The sequence below is a fragment of the Teleopsis dalmanni genome, chromosome 1 (assembly GCF_002237135.1).
Source record: "Teleopsis dalmanni isolate 2A chromosome 1, ASM223713v2, whole genome shotgun sequence".
Lineage (NCBI taxonomy): Eukaryota > Metazoa > Arthropoda > Insecta > Diptera > Diopsidae > Teleopsis > Teleopsis dalmanni.
The window spans coordinates 114,612,534-114,631,169 of NC_051846.1; the positions used below are offsets into that span (position 1 = coordinate 114,612,534).

At 36.3% G+C, this 18,636-nt stretch overlaps 1 protein-coding gene across 1 annotated transcript; it reads left to right on the top strand.

The window, feature by feature from the left end:
- The first annotated feature begins 3,164 nt into the window (after positions 1 to 3,164).
- LOC119665622 lies at positions 3,165 to 11,603 on the top strand. The gene is made up of 3 exons (XM_038074851.1): positions 3,165 to 3,394; positions 8,159 to 8,973; positions 11,572 to 11,603. Exons 1-3 carry the CDS (start codon positions 3,165 to 3,167, stop codon positions 11,601 to 11,603), a joined length of 1,077 nt encoding a protein of 358 aa, XP_037930779.1.
- Positions 11,604 to 18,636: the final 7,033 nt, after the last annotated feature.

Here is an 18,636-nt window from a genome sequence, read left to right on the forward strand (position 1 = left end):
TCCTTTTTAGCCGACTAGGTGGTAGAACCACCTGGAGAAAACTGGATGCTGTAACATTGACATATGTTTTCAAACGCTGTTTGTGAGCAATGGCACGGTTAATATTCTAAAAATGGCGATCATAACTCTGTTTGGATTATTTGAATTTACCAACATGACATTCGGACCTTGCAAGGCAGGTCAAACATTTCAACGCTACATTCACGAAGTATTACGAGATCTCGAATTCGCATTTGCCTATATTGATGACGTCATTACTACATCAGAAAATGAAGAAGAGCCCAGGCAACACTTGCAACAAGTATTTGAACGATTCAGAAAACATGGTTTAGTAATAAACGTATCACAATGCGTTTTTGCTCAAAACAGTGTAGAATTTATTGGTCGTCTCATCAGTGAAAAGGGCATTCAACAAAAACAAAAGAATTATGAAGATTTCTACCATAACTTAACTTTTATCGCAGGTTCGTACCAAATGCAGCAAACTCTCAAACAGCACTTCAACAAATGATAAAAGGAAACAAGAAAAACGACAACACACTGTTATCCTGGCCCGAATCGAATAAAACAACTTTCCAAAAATGTAAAGATGAACTAACAAACTCGACACTACTTGTTCATCCATCAAAAAAACTACTACGCTTGCATTACAAGTAGACGCCAAAGCACTCGGCGCAGTTCTTCATCAAGTAATAGACAGCATGTTTCAACCACTCGGTTTTTTCTCTAAACGATTAACAGACACACAAAAATGGTACAGCACATACGATCGTGAGTTGTTAGCTGTATACCAGGGCATAAAACATTTTCGACATATGTTAGAAGGTCGTTAATTCGTGTTAATAACTGACCACAAGCCACTTACTTTCGCATTTCAGCAAAAGTCCGACAAGGCTTCACCTCGTCAAGTCCGTCAGCTTGGTTATATAGGTCAATTTACTACTAATATCGTTCATGTCAGCGGAAAAGACAACATTCCAGGAATTTCCTCTCGCGGATAGATAATATCAGCATCCCACAAATCGATTACGATTGTATAATTGGATATTGGATTACAACGATGTTGTCCACAACTGCAAGATATCAAAAACAACAATTCCATCAAACACAAACTTTTGTCCTTACCAACAATATCAAAAAGAATTTATTGTATAGTTTCAACTGGTCGAAATCGTCCTTACATTCCACAGAAATACCGGCTACATATCTTCAAAGCTATTCATGAGTTGTCTCTAAAGTGCAACGTCACAATCGAACATCTATTTGTCAATACGAATTCGCTGAGCACAGATTCGAACACATAAATATAGACATCGTCGACCCGCTACCGTCATTAAACAATTACACATATATATTAACCATCATCTACCGTTTTAGCCGATGGCCAGAAGCAATTCCGATTCCCGATCAAACGACGGAAGCCATCGCAAACGCATTGATTACTCAATGGATCGCACATTTTGGCCTACCCTTACGTATCACAACAGACCAAGAGAGACAATTTTACCAAGAGAGACAATTTGAATCTTCAACTAGTTGAAGTTATCGGCTGCAAACATTTACGAACTACCAGTTACCATCCTGACAGTAAAGCAGCTTTAATGTGCCATCAAACAACTTCTTAGGCAGAAGTGTTACCAATAGTATTGTTCAGAGCTTCTGCAGCTAAAATGCTATATGGTCAAACACTATGCTTACCGGGCGCAATAGTAAGCAACATTAGGAATAAAAATACAAATAAACACGATTTCATTACCAAGCTAAGAGAACAAATGCAGAACGTCAAGTCAACGTTAGTATCGCATCATACATACCGAGGTTACCACATACAACCGGCTCTAAGCTCAGCCACGCATGTATTTATACGAAATGATGAGGTAAAATCACTACTGACGCAAGGCGGAGTATTGTGGCAACACCAAAAACATTATTATAAAACTGTCAAAAAAGAAAAAAAAAAAGAGTTCCAACGGTCGCGTCTCCCGTCATTATTATTGAAGGAAGTATTAGTCAGAATAATTTGTAATATTTAAATAAATTTAAGTCAGTTGTAAATAAAATAACTATTACAACCATAAAATAAAGTAATTTTTGATATTACAACATTGAATTGATACGGTTGTATGGTTTTTGAGCTCTGTGTTTTTTTTTTGTGAAAATTTATCTGTAAATGCATCGAATTATTTTGTAAAGTTGGCACAGATGAACAATATCTTTATACTTAGCGTTTTTGGCAAACTGGTAAACGCTTTAACTGAAAATTGTTTAAATAATTTAAAAAATAAATTCTAAAAACTTATTTTAAATTTGCAAAACACGCGCCGTTAATTTGGTTTTGTTTTTTGTACACACAAAACAGCTGACAGAGATGGCAATTAATTGATTTTTGGTTTTATTAAAGAAAAGCTTATAATCAACTAATAGAGACAGCAAGTAAAGCTTAAATAAGCAAGTACGAACAGTGTTGTAAACTGTTAAATTACTACACAAATATTGGGATTAAACAATTTAATTTAAATTACCTTAATAGCAGTATGTTACAATTTATGTGTGAAGAGTGTGTGCAGTATATTCACAATACTGATTTCGCAATTAGGCAAATACAAAACAGTGTAGAAAAAAATCAATCGTACTTAAAAGTGTACAAAGCTGAATTTAAAGAGGCTCTTAAGATTAATAGAAATGAAATAAAATCCTTGTCCTTGAGGCTAGATATAGTGAAAGAATAAAAAACTTATTAATATTCAAGAAAATTATGAAGAAAAAATTGGCTCCCTTGAAACAAAATTAGCTGATATGACAAAAAGTGCAAAAGAACTTGATGAGAAAATGTGTACAGAACCTATTAACAAGGATCAGTCTAGTTTTGTTACCTATACTGCTAGTTGAAATCAGGATTAAATAAAAATGTGCCAATCACTCTTAAGTCAAAGAATAAACAGCAAAGTGAAGAAACAAAAAAGGAATTAAAGCTAAAAATAAATCCGTCAAATCTAAATGTTAAAATTCATGGTTTTATGAGTGCACAAGACGGAGGAGCAACAATTAAATGCGATACTATTAAAGAAAGAAAAATTTTAGCTAGTGAAATTAAAAAAAAACTCAGTGACAATTATGACATTTCAACACCGGATATGCGTAATTCTAAAATATTGATATCTAGAATGTCTGAAAAATTAGATAACGATAAAATTATAAATGCAATTAAAAATCAGAATGAGATCGTTTTTCGTTCAATTGAAGTGCTAAAGGTATATGAATCATATAAAAACAAAAACATTTTTAATGCTATTGTTGAATTAGATAGTACTGCATTTGCTAAAATAATGAAAGAGCGTACAATTAATGTGGATTGGGATGGATGCATTGCTTATGAGAATTTTAACGTAATGAGGTGTTTTAAATGTTGGGGCTTTAATCATGAAGCAAATGTCTGTAAAGAAAACGGAGTGACATGTGCAAAATGCAGCGAAATTGGACACTCTCATAAAGAATGTGTAAACAGCACTGTAAACAGTGCCCTATCTGGAAGGATGTGCGGCCCTTCTACAATGTTGTTTTTACATGTACCACTTAAATTAAAAATGATAAATTGAAGTATATAAGATGTTTCATTAAAAATAACTGTATTATATTAGGCAACGATATATTCACAACATAACATTTAATAATTCATCAATAAATAATGCCTCTACGAACAGAATAGTATTGAAATTTAACAATTAAAAATAAAAATATAATTATTTAATTAATTGATTTATTCGACAGCTGGTTTATGATTTCGTTCTAATATAAACACAGCAAGTAAAATTGTTAATAAAAAACTTTCATAGTAAAAGTAATAAAACTCCAGAAAAATATGCAAACAAAAAAGTCAAGTACGGCTTTGGATCAGTTGGTTAAGGTGCGCTGATTCTGAGCTTCACATTTGGCAGGACCCGAGTTCGATTCCTGGTACTTGCAGTCTCAAAAATAATTATTTACGAATAATTAAATACAAGAACTATTTCCAAGACCACTGATGATGGGTATTTGGCAATACTCGAAACAGCTGAATGGTCAGTCAAAAATTCAATTAATTAAAATAATATAAAAAAAATAAATTTTTGTGGTAGTTCACTACTGTTCGAAAAACCTCTTTATAATTCATTAACAAAATAACATATTATACAAATTAAATAAATAATTTATATATAAGTTTAATATTATATCAATATGGAATAAATACAACTTTTCACATATATCTTATAACATCAAACCAACTTTTTTCACACAAGAACCATACCACTTACCAAGAAACCAAGAACCACTTAGAACCATACATGTTTATGCAATGATCAAACACAATCGAACACACTTGTAACGTATAAATGTGCGGTCAGCTACTCCTCACACAAAGTGGTTATTATTCGCTGAGCAACAGCTTAAACGGGAAGGACGAAATTTGAAAGAAATGCATGGTGATGTGAGCTGCAAACTTTAGCCGCACATCTAACCGCTTCAGCAAGTCAACATGTTGAATTTTTATACATGTAGTTGATATTCGAATAGAACAGAAAATACAATATACAATTCCCAATCTTTATTTCTCATATTTTAAGCTAGAGCACACGCACATTATTTTGTATTATTCTACTTTTATGCACACTTATGACAGAAATTTATAAATGCAATTGCTAAAAGGGGAAAGACGAAATATAATAGAAATGTCTTGTGATGTGAGCTGCAAACTTATGAGCACAACTATGGACTTTAGTAGCTAAGTGAAGCAAATTAAATGAGTTTTTATAGACATTTACATTTAATTGTTTTTGCTAAAACTTTAATCTTTAAAAATATATTTATGAAAATGTAATAAACAATATTAACTCTTGATTTAAAGATATTTAATAAATTTATGTATATTATTTGACAATTTGCAAATTATGTTAGAGTGTGCGTTGCACACCTCCGCACATTAGAGCAGTCGTCACTGATTGTAAAATGTATAAATTGCGTGAAGATGATAAAAACTTATAATCTCAAGAATATCTCTACGGATCATGATTGCAGGGACATGAACTGTAAAACGTTACAATAAAGACTTAAAGACTCATAAAATCTTAATAAACATTCTTTGTGCTTAAAACAGTGATTTCAATATTGTTTATTTTAATGCTAAAAGCCAAAATGGTCTTAAACTTAATCAAATCAGTGTTTGAAGACTCCAGTGTTGACAATATTTGCTTTCTTAAACATGATTAGATAATGAGATCAGTAGTTAATATTTTTGTATAAAATATTATGTTTTAAATCGCCACGATAGGAAACACAGAAAAGGTGGTGGAATTGCAATTTATTGCAATTTTTATTTAACTAGTCAGTTAATACCTTCTGACCAAAAAAAAGAAGAAAGGTCTATTTTTGAATTCCCACGCCTATCCATTCGGTAAATTTTTTTTCTTTTCACGCTGACAACACTATTACACACATTCTGTCAAAGTTTAATGCATATCATATGATTAGTTTTTGTTTGGCGTCTATACAAAAAGTCGAACAATTTTCGTGTAGCGATTTTTATAATGGATCAAAAATTAGAACGAAAATTAGAAAATTTTGTGTTGCAAATGGATTCAAGTGTGCCGAAACTGTTGAAAAATGTTAAAAAGGCCTTTTGTGATTTGTGTGTGTCGCAACCACGAGTATACGAATGGTTTAAAAGGTTCGTGTTGGAAGATCGTTGTGAACCGATTAGAGAGATTGCAGTATTGATGGTCATCTCATATGGAATGGCCGAACACATTTTAACTGATACTTTGGATTTGAAACACGTGGCTTCATGGCTGGTGGCAAAAAAGCTGAATTTCATTCAAAAAAAGCGTCGTTTTTTCGCAGTTTTTGGACAAAAACTCCACCAATATCATCAACCAAGCACCGTACTTTCCAGATATGGTCCCGTGTGACTTTTTTCTCTTCCACCGACTTAAATTGCCATTGCGAGGAACGTGTTTTGAGACTATAGAGGCCATAAGGTAAAAATCGTTACACGAAAATTTTTCGACTTCAAACAAAAACTATTCGTACGATATGCGTTAAAATTTGAGAGAATGTGTATAATAGTGTTGCCAGCGTAAAAATAAAAAAACTTTGCCGATTGGTTAAGCGCGGGAATTCAAAAATTAAAAATTAAAGTTCTTTTTTGATCACAAGGTATGTACTTCGGATGAATCTGATATTGAATTTATTTGTGTGTCTATCAGAAATCATAGTAATAAAATTTTAGTTTCCTGTGTCTACAATCCATATAACCGATTCTCATGCGATCCATTATTTTACTCGCTTCTTTCAGTTGTACACATATATGATTTTATTGCAGTACTTGGTGATTTTAATTATGACTTTTTAGTGAATTGTAGTAAAGTTCTGAAACTAAAACATTTATTACCCATGATGGGCCTAAGTATCATCAATAAGGCTTAACCAACTAGATACTGTTACAGTGTACCACTGTATATAGTTGCTGTATCGGATCCTAATAAAGTCTTACTGTTCGATCAAATGTCTTTTGTATCTGATCATAATCTACTATTTGCTGCATTGGACTTTAACCCAAGCAGGAAATCTAGTCCTAGTTCTTTTTCTTATAGGGATTTTGAATCAATTGATACTATCAGAATAGTTAATGAATTAAATACTGTTGATTGGAGTGATTGTTGGATTTTTTCAACTTCTGACGATAAGTTAGATAAATTTAATAACATATTTTGTCAATTTTTTATCGAGATGCTCCGCTGCGGACTATTATTATTAAAAGTTCTTCCTGTGCTTGGCTAAACCCTCAGATTAGAAGAAAGATAAATTACAGAAACAAAAAGCATGCAATATGGAAAACCTTCGTCTTATAACTGGATGCGATTTAAATTGGCTAGAAATTTAGCCGCGAAGGCAGTAAGCATTGCAAAATCGGCATTTTATAATTTTAAGCTTGACACTACACAGCCAACCAAGAATATCTGGAGAAATATTAAACATTTGGAATTAAAGCAAGATATTACAACACATTGTGAACTAAATCTAAATGACCTAAATGATTACTTCATTTCGTGTATAAATGTAAATTGTAATAATACCTCTTCGACATTCCCAATTTCTGATATATGTGCTTCTGATGAGAGGTTTAATTTTATAGGTGTTAGTGAAAAAATGGTCTACAAAAATTTCTAAAGCTCACTTTGCCGTACATAATAGCTCCTATTACACATATAATAAATCATTGTATAACTACGTCAACCTTTCCCAAAACGTGGAAAAAAGCTAAAATTATTCCAACTCCGGAGAAGTCTAGTTTGTGATCTTATAATGGCTAATTAAATTAATATTCACCTTGAGCGTTTCCAACTTCTCTCTCACTACAGTCTAGCTAAAGAAAGGGTCATAGTTGCTCAACTGTCATGCTCAAAGTTTTAGAAGATGGTTGAATAGCTATAATAATGACATGATTGCATTTTTATGTCTTTTAGACTTCTCTAAAGCATTTGATCGTGTTAATCTCTCCATACTATGTAAGAAATTAACTGATTATTTTTCATTCTTGTACTCTGCCTTTAAATTTATATGTGGTTATCTAACAGGGAGATCGCAGACTGTTTTCTCTGCTGATAAATATTCGGATTTTAAATCGTTGCCCACTGGTGTTCCTCAGGGGTCATTCCTCAGCCCACTGCTTTTCTTAATATACCTATATAAATGATGTTTTCACCATATGTAAATATTCCAAATTACATGCATATGCAGATGATATTCAAATGTATCTTTCTAGTATAGTTGGTTTTTTAGGTGATAGTGTTTGTAAGCTTACTGATGACTTAAATAGAATTAATACATGGGCAATAGTAGATAACATGCTGCTTAATACAGATAAAACAATTATTCTGCCTATTGCGAGAAAAAAAAATTATAATGGAGAAATTCCATTTAATTTTAATTGGCAGTACTACAATTGATTATAAATTATCAGTAAAATGCTTGCTAGCTTGAATGCCCGTGACCACATAAATCAAGTTTTTCGAAAATCAATTGTATCACTTAGATATATTCAATTATCAGCTAAATATACTCCAATGAATCTTCGTTGCACATTAGTAAAGCAATTAATAATGCCTATAATTTTGTATTATAGTCTGGTCTACAACAAACTTGACTCAGACAACCTATACAAATTAAGAGCTGTAATGAACTGTCTGCGATCACGCGAGACAGCCGAAGCCTTCGCCGCTCAGCTCTCTAGCCGATTAAACAACCAACCCTCCCGTTCCGATAATGCCGGTAGACAGTGGGGACATATCTCTCACTCCCTACGCACAACAGCGGAAGATGTCCTTGGTTTCCAACGTCCCCCACGGCGAAACCAATGGTACGACGAAGAGTGTCGCCAAGCTACTGCTGCGAAGAACGCGGCCTATAAAAGGACCCTGCAGTCAGCAGCAACGCGAACCGTGCATGAACAATATCGGGAGATGAGGAAGGTAGAGCGGTGCCTATTCAGACGGAAGAAACGAGATCAAGAAAGGCGCGAGCGAGAGGAAATCGAGGTGTGTAGAAATAGGAATGATGCCCGTAAATTTTATCAAAAAGTCAACCGTCTGACTCAAGGCTTTAAGCCTGGTGCATCAACCTGTAAGGACGAAAATGGTAATCTGGTTACAGATACGCAGAATGTACTGAAAGTATGGAAGGAGCATTTCTCCAAACTGCTATCTGGCGATGATAACATCAACTCTGCCATTGAAGAAATGCCCTCTGTATCCCCAATCGAAAATGATGATGTTGAAATTCCACCACCTAGCCATAACGAAGTGCGTGTTGCTATACAGCGACTTAAGAACAACAAAGCGGCAGGCGCAGATGGCCTGCCTGCTGAATTGTTCAAGGCCGGCGGCGATATGCTGATAAGGTGCATGCATCAGCTTATCTGCAGAATATGGTTAGATGAAAGTATGCCCAGCGATTGGAATCTCAGTACCCTTTGTCCTGTCTTGAAAAAAGGTGACCCGACGATTTGCGCCAACTATCGCGGGATTAGCCTAATACCTGTCGCGTACAAGGTTCTTTCAACTGTACTGTGTGAAAGGTTGAAGCCACATGCCAACTCACTGATTGGACCTTATCAGTGCGGCTTTCGACCTGGTCGCTCCACCATTGATCAGATATTCACACTGCGACAAATCCTGGAAAAAGCCCACGAACATAACATCGACACTCATCACCTTTTTGTCGATTATAAAGCAGCTTTCGATAGCCCCATTAGGGATCACGTTTACGCCGCAATGTCTGAGCTCGGTATCCCTCCAAAATTAATTCGACTTTGCAGAATGACGCTGAGTAATACCCGTAGCTCCGTCAAGGTAGGATCGAGTCTCTCTGAACCTTTTGATACCGTGCGAGGCTTCAGACAAGGTGATCCCTTATCATGTGACCTCTTCAATTTCGTCATGGAAGTGATCATGCGCAGGGCAGGTGTTCATCGTAATGGAACAATATTCTACAAATGTGTCCAGCTCCTTGCTTACGCCGACGACATTGACATCATTGGGCGTAGCAAGCGTGATGTTACAGCTGCTTTTGCTGCTATCGAAAAGGAATCTGCAAGAATGGGTTTAGCGGTGAATGAGGGAAAAACGAAGTATATGTCGGCTACTGGTAGAAATGTGCGTCGCTCGGACGCCGGGCTAGTGGCTGGCGACTATACTTTCGATTCTGTCAAGGATTTCATCTACCTTGGCACCGCCGTAACGAATACAAATGATGTCAGTCTGGAGATCAGACGAAGAATCACCATTGCTAATAGGTGCTACTATGGGCTCAGTAGGCAATTGGGATGTAGAGCTCTCTCTCGACAAACAAAACTTACGCTCTATAGGTCGCTCATCCTCCCTGTGCTTCTGTATGGCGCAGAAGCATGGACGTTATCACAGAATGATGAAGCAGCACTGGGAGTGTTCGAGAGAAAAGTTCTTCGTAAGATCTTTGGTCCTCTACGAGTTGGCGACGACTACCGCATTAGAATGAACCACGAACTGTACGAGATTTATCAAGACATTGATATAATTCAGCGCATTAACATCCAGCGGCTTCGCTGGCTTGGTCATGTCGTGAGAATGGATGAAGACGCTCCGGCGAAAAGGTGTTTGAAGCAGTAGTTGGCGGAAGAAGACGTAGAGGTAGACCGTGTCTCCGGTGGAGTGATCAAGTTGAGGGAGCACTAATTGGACTTGATATACAAGACTGGAGAAGGCGTGCACGCAGCAAAGGCGCCTGGGGAGACATGCTGCGTCAGGCCGAAACTCGGTAACGGGTTGTTATGGCCACATAAGTAAGTAAGTAATGAACTGTCTGACAAGGTATGTCTATGGACTCAGGCGTTTTGATCATTTACAGGCTACAGGAATAATATCCTGGAATTTAATATTGAATAATATATTAATAAATATGTTTGCATATTTTTGTTTAAAATTGCTACCAACCAAGTCCCTAGGCACCTTTTCAGTAATCTATATAAATTGCATTCAAACAGATCTATTCAATATTTAATCCCAAGGTTCAACCACTTTTCTGCGACTAGTTTCTTTTTCATAAATGCGGTAAGATTCTGAAACTCGTTATCCAGCGATACCAGAGACGCAAACAACTTAGTGTGCTTCAAAAAGTTAGTTTCTGAGGAACTGTCTTAGCTTATTATTACAATCTTATATTAATTAATATTATTTTATTCTTATTTCTTATGTTGATTAATTTGCTGCTTGTCATAAATATTATTTTTGGCTTTTTATTATATTCTTTTTTTTGTTACTGTTCTTTTTGTCTTTTATTTTGATTTAATTTATAATTGCTTTCTTTTTATCTTTTATAATTTTCATTGTTATTAAGATTATATTCTAATTTATTAATTAAGTTAATTTTGAAGCAATAAAATAAATAATATTTTCAATTTTATTTGTTAGTTTGTAAGTTAGCATGTAAGAGAGTGCATTGAAAATGTGTCCTTCAAAACACTTCATTAAATAAATAAATAAATAAACCACTGCAGTACTTCCGTATTTCTCTTAATTTTAAGTACATTTTTAAAGTATAAACTCATTAAATTTTATACAATTACGCATAATGCAATGATGGATTCCTGTGAAAAAATTAAAATAAAGACATAAAACTATATACTCTCTTATACTCATCATTAGGTGCTTTCGGTGGGTCAAACTACACCAAAGTTTTACACCAAATCTGCTTTCGCCATATATATGTTATATTATTGCAATGGTGGTTATACGTTGTTAAAGCAACGTAGCTGGTTATAGGCTATGTGTATCTGGGCTAATAGCATCAGTTGGTAGATTGGGAATCTTGATGTGGGCTAGTTTTTGTTGAATAAATTAAGGTTCGTGAAATAAGGCTGACAATGGTTTAAAGCTTATGTTATTGCTGGCAATTTAATTTATCCTACAGATGAATTAAATTTTGTGATTGATGCCTGCATTGAAGTAACCATTTTTTGACGATCTTGAATTGTAATTTGTTAATTTTTTATAATGCATTCAGGTCGTAATTTAATCAAGCCACTAACCACTTAAGTTAATTGAAATGCTTTTTCGTTGCGTACATCCATTGGTTTGGATGATTTAACTGATACCATATAGTTATGTCTGTGATCGCATATGGGGTCAGCTTGATTATGGAATAATAAATTTCACAATTATTGACGTTTGATGATTCATGAAACGTTGCTTGTATGTTAGGATAATGTAACTCTTTAGAGCTTAGTGCTGCTACAATTGGTACGAGGTATCATAGCTGGAGTCCTGCATCCGTAAGAGGTAGGTCGATGCAAAAAAATACGTGGACCTTAGCCAGGATTTCGTTGACTGTATACTTCGAGTAAGTTATTGCGGTGGATAAGTAACTGCAGGTGTGATAAAAGACGTGTCCTAATCATCATTGTTTCCTCACTAAGCTGTTGTGGAGTCAGCAGAAGAAGATTTATTTTATAGTGATAATTGTCGATTTGTATGTCCATAATTGATGAGTGAACCCGTTTCAGGTTAGATACCTTCATAAACATTTGCGACAGTAGCATAGGTATGTTTTGTGTTACGTGGATGTTGTTTATTGACTCATATGCATATAATAATTTTTTGTTGCGCTTTTTGATTGGTTGTCGTTCCTTTTAAGACTACTTATTGTAATTGATGTTTGTGCTGCGAAGTTTGAATCGCGAACGCCAAACAATGAATTGGTAAAATTGCTGACAATTTTTTTGCGATTTTTTTTAAACAGAGAAAAGATTAAGTTCCATTTTCAGTTCCACCGTTACCCGGTTAAAGTAGTTGAGAAAGACATTGCATGCAGTGTTATCCAAATTTTGCAATGTTTTTGTTCCATCAGTTAATGTGCTAATTTGTCGTTGATATGAGGAAAGGTCAAAATATACAATCATTTTGCAATCGGCAGTCATGAGTTTTATTTGTTCAAAATAAATGCCATATAGCATACTATATAGCATTTATACTATATAGCTACTGACAAAATAAGTAAAGTCACAGTGGTAAGCAGTAACCCTGGGTTCAGACATGACCGTTTTTTGGAGTTGTTCAGTTGACTAATGATTCAGATTTTCTGATGCGACATAATGTTTACAAGCAGCGACCCTGGAGCTAGAATTGAAGTTTCTTGAGTTTGTTCTGATTTGTTTTTCTCTTCACTTAATTTTCCAAGAGCTGAATCTTCTAGGTTATTATCATCTGGACCTTCAGTAAATAATGGGGCTAATCTATGCACCGGTTTTTTAAATACTCCCTTCGTTGTTTGGATGTCACAAACTCTCTCCCAACCATTTTTTCCTTTATAAACATTTATGATACGTCCTAAAGGTCTTTGCAGAACTAGTAGATTGTCTTCTTTGAGAATTACCATCGTATTAATTTGTATGTTGCTGATTAGACCCTTCCACTTGTGGCGCTATTGTAATTCACTTAGATACTCCTTAGTCCAGCGTTGCCAAAAACTGTGTTTTAGCTCTGATACCAGTTGCCAGCCTTTAGTAATCTTCCTTTTGGGTCATTTGTATGCACATTGACACTTGAAGTGATTTCTTCACCTATTGAAAAGTGACCTGGGGTGATTGCGTTAAAATCGTTCGTATCTGAGGTCGCGAGTTCAACGCTGCTTTAATTTTTATCACAACAATTTCAAGTTTTTAGTGATGCTGTAGAAACATTTTTTATTAGCAAATATAGGGCAGATTTTACTGTTGTCTCCCATAATCCGTCGAAATGTGGTGATCTTGGTGGAATAAAATGAAATTCTAGTGATGCATATTCCTGTAAGCGATTCCCTTGCTCGTTGAATGTAGATAACTTCATTGAGTTCCTGCCACTGGTTCTTCAGTCCAACGAAGTTGGTCACAGTACAAGATTTTGCAGTATCTTCAGAAGCTGGCCACAGCGGTCTTGGCTGATATAGAAACAGTGGACCGTATAACCACAAGTAGTACGATGAAAATTCCCGGGGTTTTAACCGTCTTGAGAGGATATCTGCTGGATTTTAATTTGATGCGACGTGTCGCTATTGGTTTGGAATAGTCAAACGAAGGATTTTCACCAAAATAAGCAATTAGCAAAAAGTCAAGCAATTTCAAACCGCGATATTTTCATGATATTTTATTTTTAGTGCGTTGTCAACGTCATTTTTAATTAGCACAAGTTTAGTTATTATATAAAATACTGTATATCAATAACATATTCAATCAATAAAAACAAATATATTATTAAATACTTACCAACGTCAGTGCGTTTGTTTACAGCGCAGCTGTTGTTTGTTTACATTTTATATTTAAAATATATGACATATACTTCAAATTTTAGTCTTTCCCTTGTGGGACATTTATTTTTAAGGCTTGTATTGGACATATTTGGTCTAAAATGAGCCGATTTATTGTAAGTGGGTTCATTTATATGAAAGATCTTTGTATGGTAAATCATCCTCATTAGTGATTATTGTAATCGGTTATGTAAATACCGAAACTATTTTATTGACAAATAATTCTATTCTATTCGTTACAATTACTTCATTATTCATTTATTTATATTATTTTACGCGCAACAAGCGTGATTCACATTTGTGTGTCATTTCCATTCTTTCTGTCTCCCCTGCTTCGTATCAGCTGTCATTTACCTTTCATGCTGCCTTGCAGGGCTGCATTCAGCTTAATATTACTCAGAGTTGCTTTTTTACTGTTACATTCCGCCCTCCCGTGAATTTTCGCAAGATTCACTAATCTGACAAGCGGCTAGCTTGGTGGCTAGACGAGTTAGGATACCATTCTTGGTCTGTACGCGGGCTGATCTAACCTGACCGGTCTTGGACGGAAACACTTCAACAATTCGACCCTTGAGCCATTAACCTCTTGGTAGCAGATTGTCACAAACGATCATAAAATCTCCAACCCTAAGGGGCACCACCTCCTTACACCATTTAGGGCGTCGAAAAAGTTGAGACAAGAACTCCGTAGTCCACTGTTTCCACAAACGGCTGTTTATATCTTAGAGGATATGCCACATCATTATAGCGTGTCTGTGTACTATTGGCACAGCCTAACAAGAAATGATTTGGTGTGACTGGTTCCTGCTCGCTGTGCGTCAAAGGATTGTCTGTAAGCGGTCGGCTGTTAATGATGTTCTCAGCTTCAATTAGTGCTGCCCTTAACGTTTCCACCGTCAGTGTTTCTTCTCTGATTGACTTGAATAATAGACGTTTGATCATTCTTATAAGGCACTCCCAGCAACCACCTGCACTGGGATTCTGCGGACAATTGAATATCCATTCAATTCCAAGTTGAGTGGCTTCCTCACGTATATCATTAACATTCAGAAACTTTTTATCAGCACATAATTCTCTTTGTGCCCCAATAAAGTTGGTGCCATTGTCACTACGCATTCTGACTGGCGTACCACGGTTAATAAAATTAACATACTAGGAATGCATCTGCTGATAAGCTATCGACGATGTCTATATGTACAACACGTACTGTTTAGTATGTGAATATGACAGCCCAGCGCTTCTTACGGCGACGGCCAATACTAAAATGTAATGGTCCATACAGGTCAACACCTGTGTATGAGAACGGTCGTGCATACGGCGTTATACGGTCGACTGCGAGCTGACCCATTAAGAGTGGCGCTGGCTTGGCGGCTTCAAGGCAGCATTCCACACAATTGCTTTGGACTGATTTCAAAAGTGGCTTGGCACCAATTATCCAGAACTTTTGGCGTATGGCGTTGATAATTGTAGCTTGATTTTGATGTTTGTAGGCAATATGATAGTGTTTCATTATTAGTTCGGAGACGACATGGAGTTTTAACAATATAATAGGGCGTCGAGCTTCAAGAGGCAGATATATGGCTTCGTCCAGGCGACCACTGGCACGAATAATTTCTTCGTTGTCTACGTATGGCGTTAATTTGTATAGTTTACATTTTTTGTTAAGAGGTTTTTGAAGCTTAAGTAGACTCTTTTCCTCCGAAAAACAGTTGCATTATAAATTTTTCGGCTTCATTGATTTCAATTGGTAATAACGGTGGCAACGACTGCAAATTATTACACTCTTTTATAAATAGTGGATCTCGTTTTCTACGGAATATTTGAACAGCTCTTAGGAACCAGGCAACAGAACGTTTAAGTCTAAAAAATGAACTGAAACGGTTAAATTCTATCAATGTTTCACTGGCCTGGCATTGTAGTAATATCGGTGTCGTAATCTCTTCTTCTAGCGTGTCAGTATAAAACGAAAATATAGCAATTGGCCAGCTATTTTATTCTTGACGTAAAAGGGTTGGCCCTCTTAACCAAATGCTGCCATTGTTTATTTCAGGCACCTCTTTGGCTCTTGTTGCATGGTCAGAAGGGTTCATCTTATTTGGCACCCATCTCCATTGGTCTTCTTTCGTTGAGATCAATATTTCAGCTATACGATGTCCAACAAATGGTTTGAATCGGCGATTTCTTGAATTTACCCAACAAAGAACGGTTTTGGAATCAGTTCAAAATACTATACGGCTTATGTTTATGTCATGTCTGTCCACTACCAGCTTTGATAATCGAGTAGCCAAGACTGCAGCCTGCAGTTCCAACCTTGGCATGGATAGAAGTTTCTTAGGCGCTGTGCGAGTCTTACCACAGACAAAAACTACATCGACTGCATATTGATGTTTAATTCGCAGATACACTGCTGCAGCAAATGCAACTTGACTAGCATCCATAAATATATGGATTTGGACCTCTTTGGCAATGTTGAGATGCGGCGAGTAGCATCTTGGTACAAAGAAATTGTCTATTCTGGCAAATTCGTCCCACCACCGAAACCATTTTTGAGATAACGTAGGTGGTAACAAGTCGTCCCAATTTAATTTGGTTTTCCAGGTTTCTTGCAATAATACTTTGGCAATAAGTAAAAAATTCGCTAAGATGTCGTATGGATCAAATATAGCCATCACAATTCCTAAAAGTTTTCGATTTGTTGGAACCCTTTTACCCTCGATAACTTCTTTAGCTATGCGGTGAAATTTTGTTAAGAATTGAAACGAATCATTTGTTACGTTCCAATACATTCCCAAGATTTTCTCAATTTGGCTCTGCCGATTCAAACAGATGGCCTCTGCACTTTCACCTGCATTCATGACAATCTGTAAATTTAACGAATTTGATGAAAAATTACGAAGTTCAAAGCCGGAGTTTGCATTAATTTGCACCACTTGCTGACAAATTAGTAGAGCGTGCTCTTCTGTATCGAAACTGGCAACGTAATCGTCTACGTAAAAGTTCTCATTGATGGCAGATACAGCTTCCGGATATTGGCTGCGATAATTTTCGGCATTATGATTCTTAGCAAATTCAGCGCAACAGGGCGAACATACTGCTCCGAAGATCATAGACGTCATGACATATTGTTTGATCGGTGACATTTCGCAACCGCTTCTCCATAAGAATCTTTGGGCATTCTGGTCGGCTGGTCGTATTTTAACCTGAGAAAACATCTCTTTTATGTCTGCAACAACAGCAATACGACCCTGACGTAGTTTAAAAAGTGTTCCTATTAATGGTTTAGCCTTTTCTGGTCCCTTCAACAATGCTGAGTTGTGAGATTGTTTATCAACAGTGGCGGCGGCATCGCAAACAATACTCAGTTTGTCGGGCTTATGCGGGTTCTGCACAGAAAAATGCGGCAAATACCACAACGGCTTTGTGATGTCTTCAATTTCATCTTGTGTGAGTTTCCTGGCGTAACCTTTGGCGATGTATTTGTTAATTTCGGTCTTATATCGTTCTGCGAATTTGACATTATTTCTCATTTTAGCTTTGATTCCCTGCAAACGTTTGACAGCCATGGCGTAGCTATCAGACAATATTGGTGAATTTTTTCTTCATAAAAGGCCAACCTCATAACGATCATTGATACGGCGTGTTGTATTAGACAAGATTTTACGAGCTCTCAAATCATCGACTGACTCCAGCGGCCGTGTTGGATTTTCAATTCCAAAATTTTCACAATTAAAATATTTGGCAACAATACGATCAAGACATTTAAATGATGGTTCTGCTCGGGTAAATACCATTAGCGAATGGACGGTGATACTTGAACCGGTGGGACCATATGCCACCCATTCAAATTTAGTTCGAATAGCCACTGGATTAGATGCACCGGCGGTCACTGATGCAGAAGATGCATTTATGTTGGCACAATTTAAGCCCAGCAGCATTAAAGGGCGAACATCGTCATAGTCTTCAATCGGCAAACAATCAAGGTGCCCATAATCTGATTTTTTAAACGATTGTGTTGGCAGTCTTAGATTGGAAATTACATAAACGTTTTTAATCTCATATTGTTCGCCAGCTTCACCCTTTATGTTGACATTTACCACTGTTGAGTTCTTCTCTTCATCTCTTCATCATTCCACTGCATCGTTAAGTGTTGTTTCTTGCCTTTAAGGCCTAACTGACTTGCAATTTTGGCATCTAATATAGTGATTGACGACCCTTCATCCACAAGTGCGAAAATCTTCAGTTCTCCCTTTGGACCCATAATTTTTATCGGAACCAATTTAAAAAGAAAACCGGAACATGGCTTGGCACAACTCAAAACCTGTTGAACTGATCCAGACGTAGGCGGCACTTGTTGGGACTCATGTAGTAATTTATTATGATTTTTACGGCAACCGTTTATACCGCAGGATCTTTTCATTCGGCACTGTATGACATTGTGTCCTTTCCTCAAACATGAAAAACACAAACGAAGCTGCTTCACCTTTACCCAACGCTGCTGAACATTTTTACTCAAAAACGCTTCATATGTAACTATCAGATGTTGGCCTGCACATTCAAAACACTTAACTTCTAGGTGATTTTCTTGTTCCATCTCATGGTTTTGTGCATACATAACTCGGCGCGTATAATTTTGAGTAGCTGGCATTGTAATTTTAGGCTTTTCGGTTTTTGATTGACACAATGGCTGTGCCAAAAGGCAAATTATTTTCGCCATCTTACTCAACCAAACACTAAATTGTTTTATTGTGGGATATTCCTTCAGAGTTACAGCGTGACGCGCCCACTCGA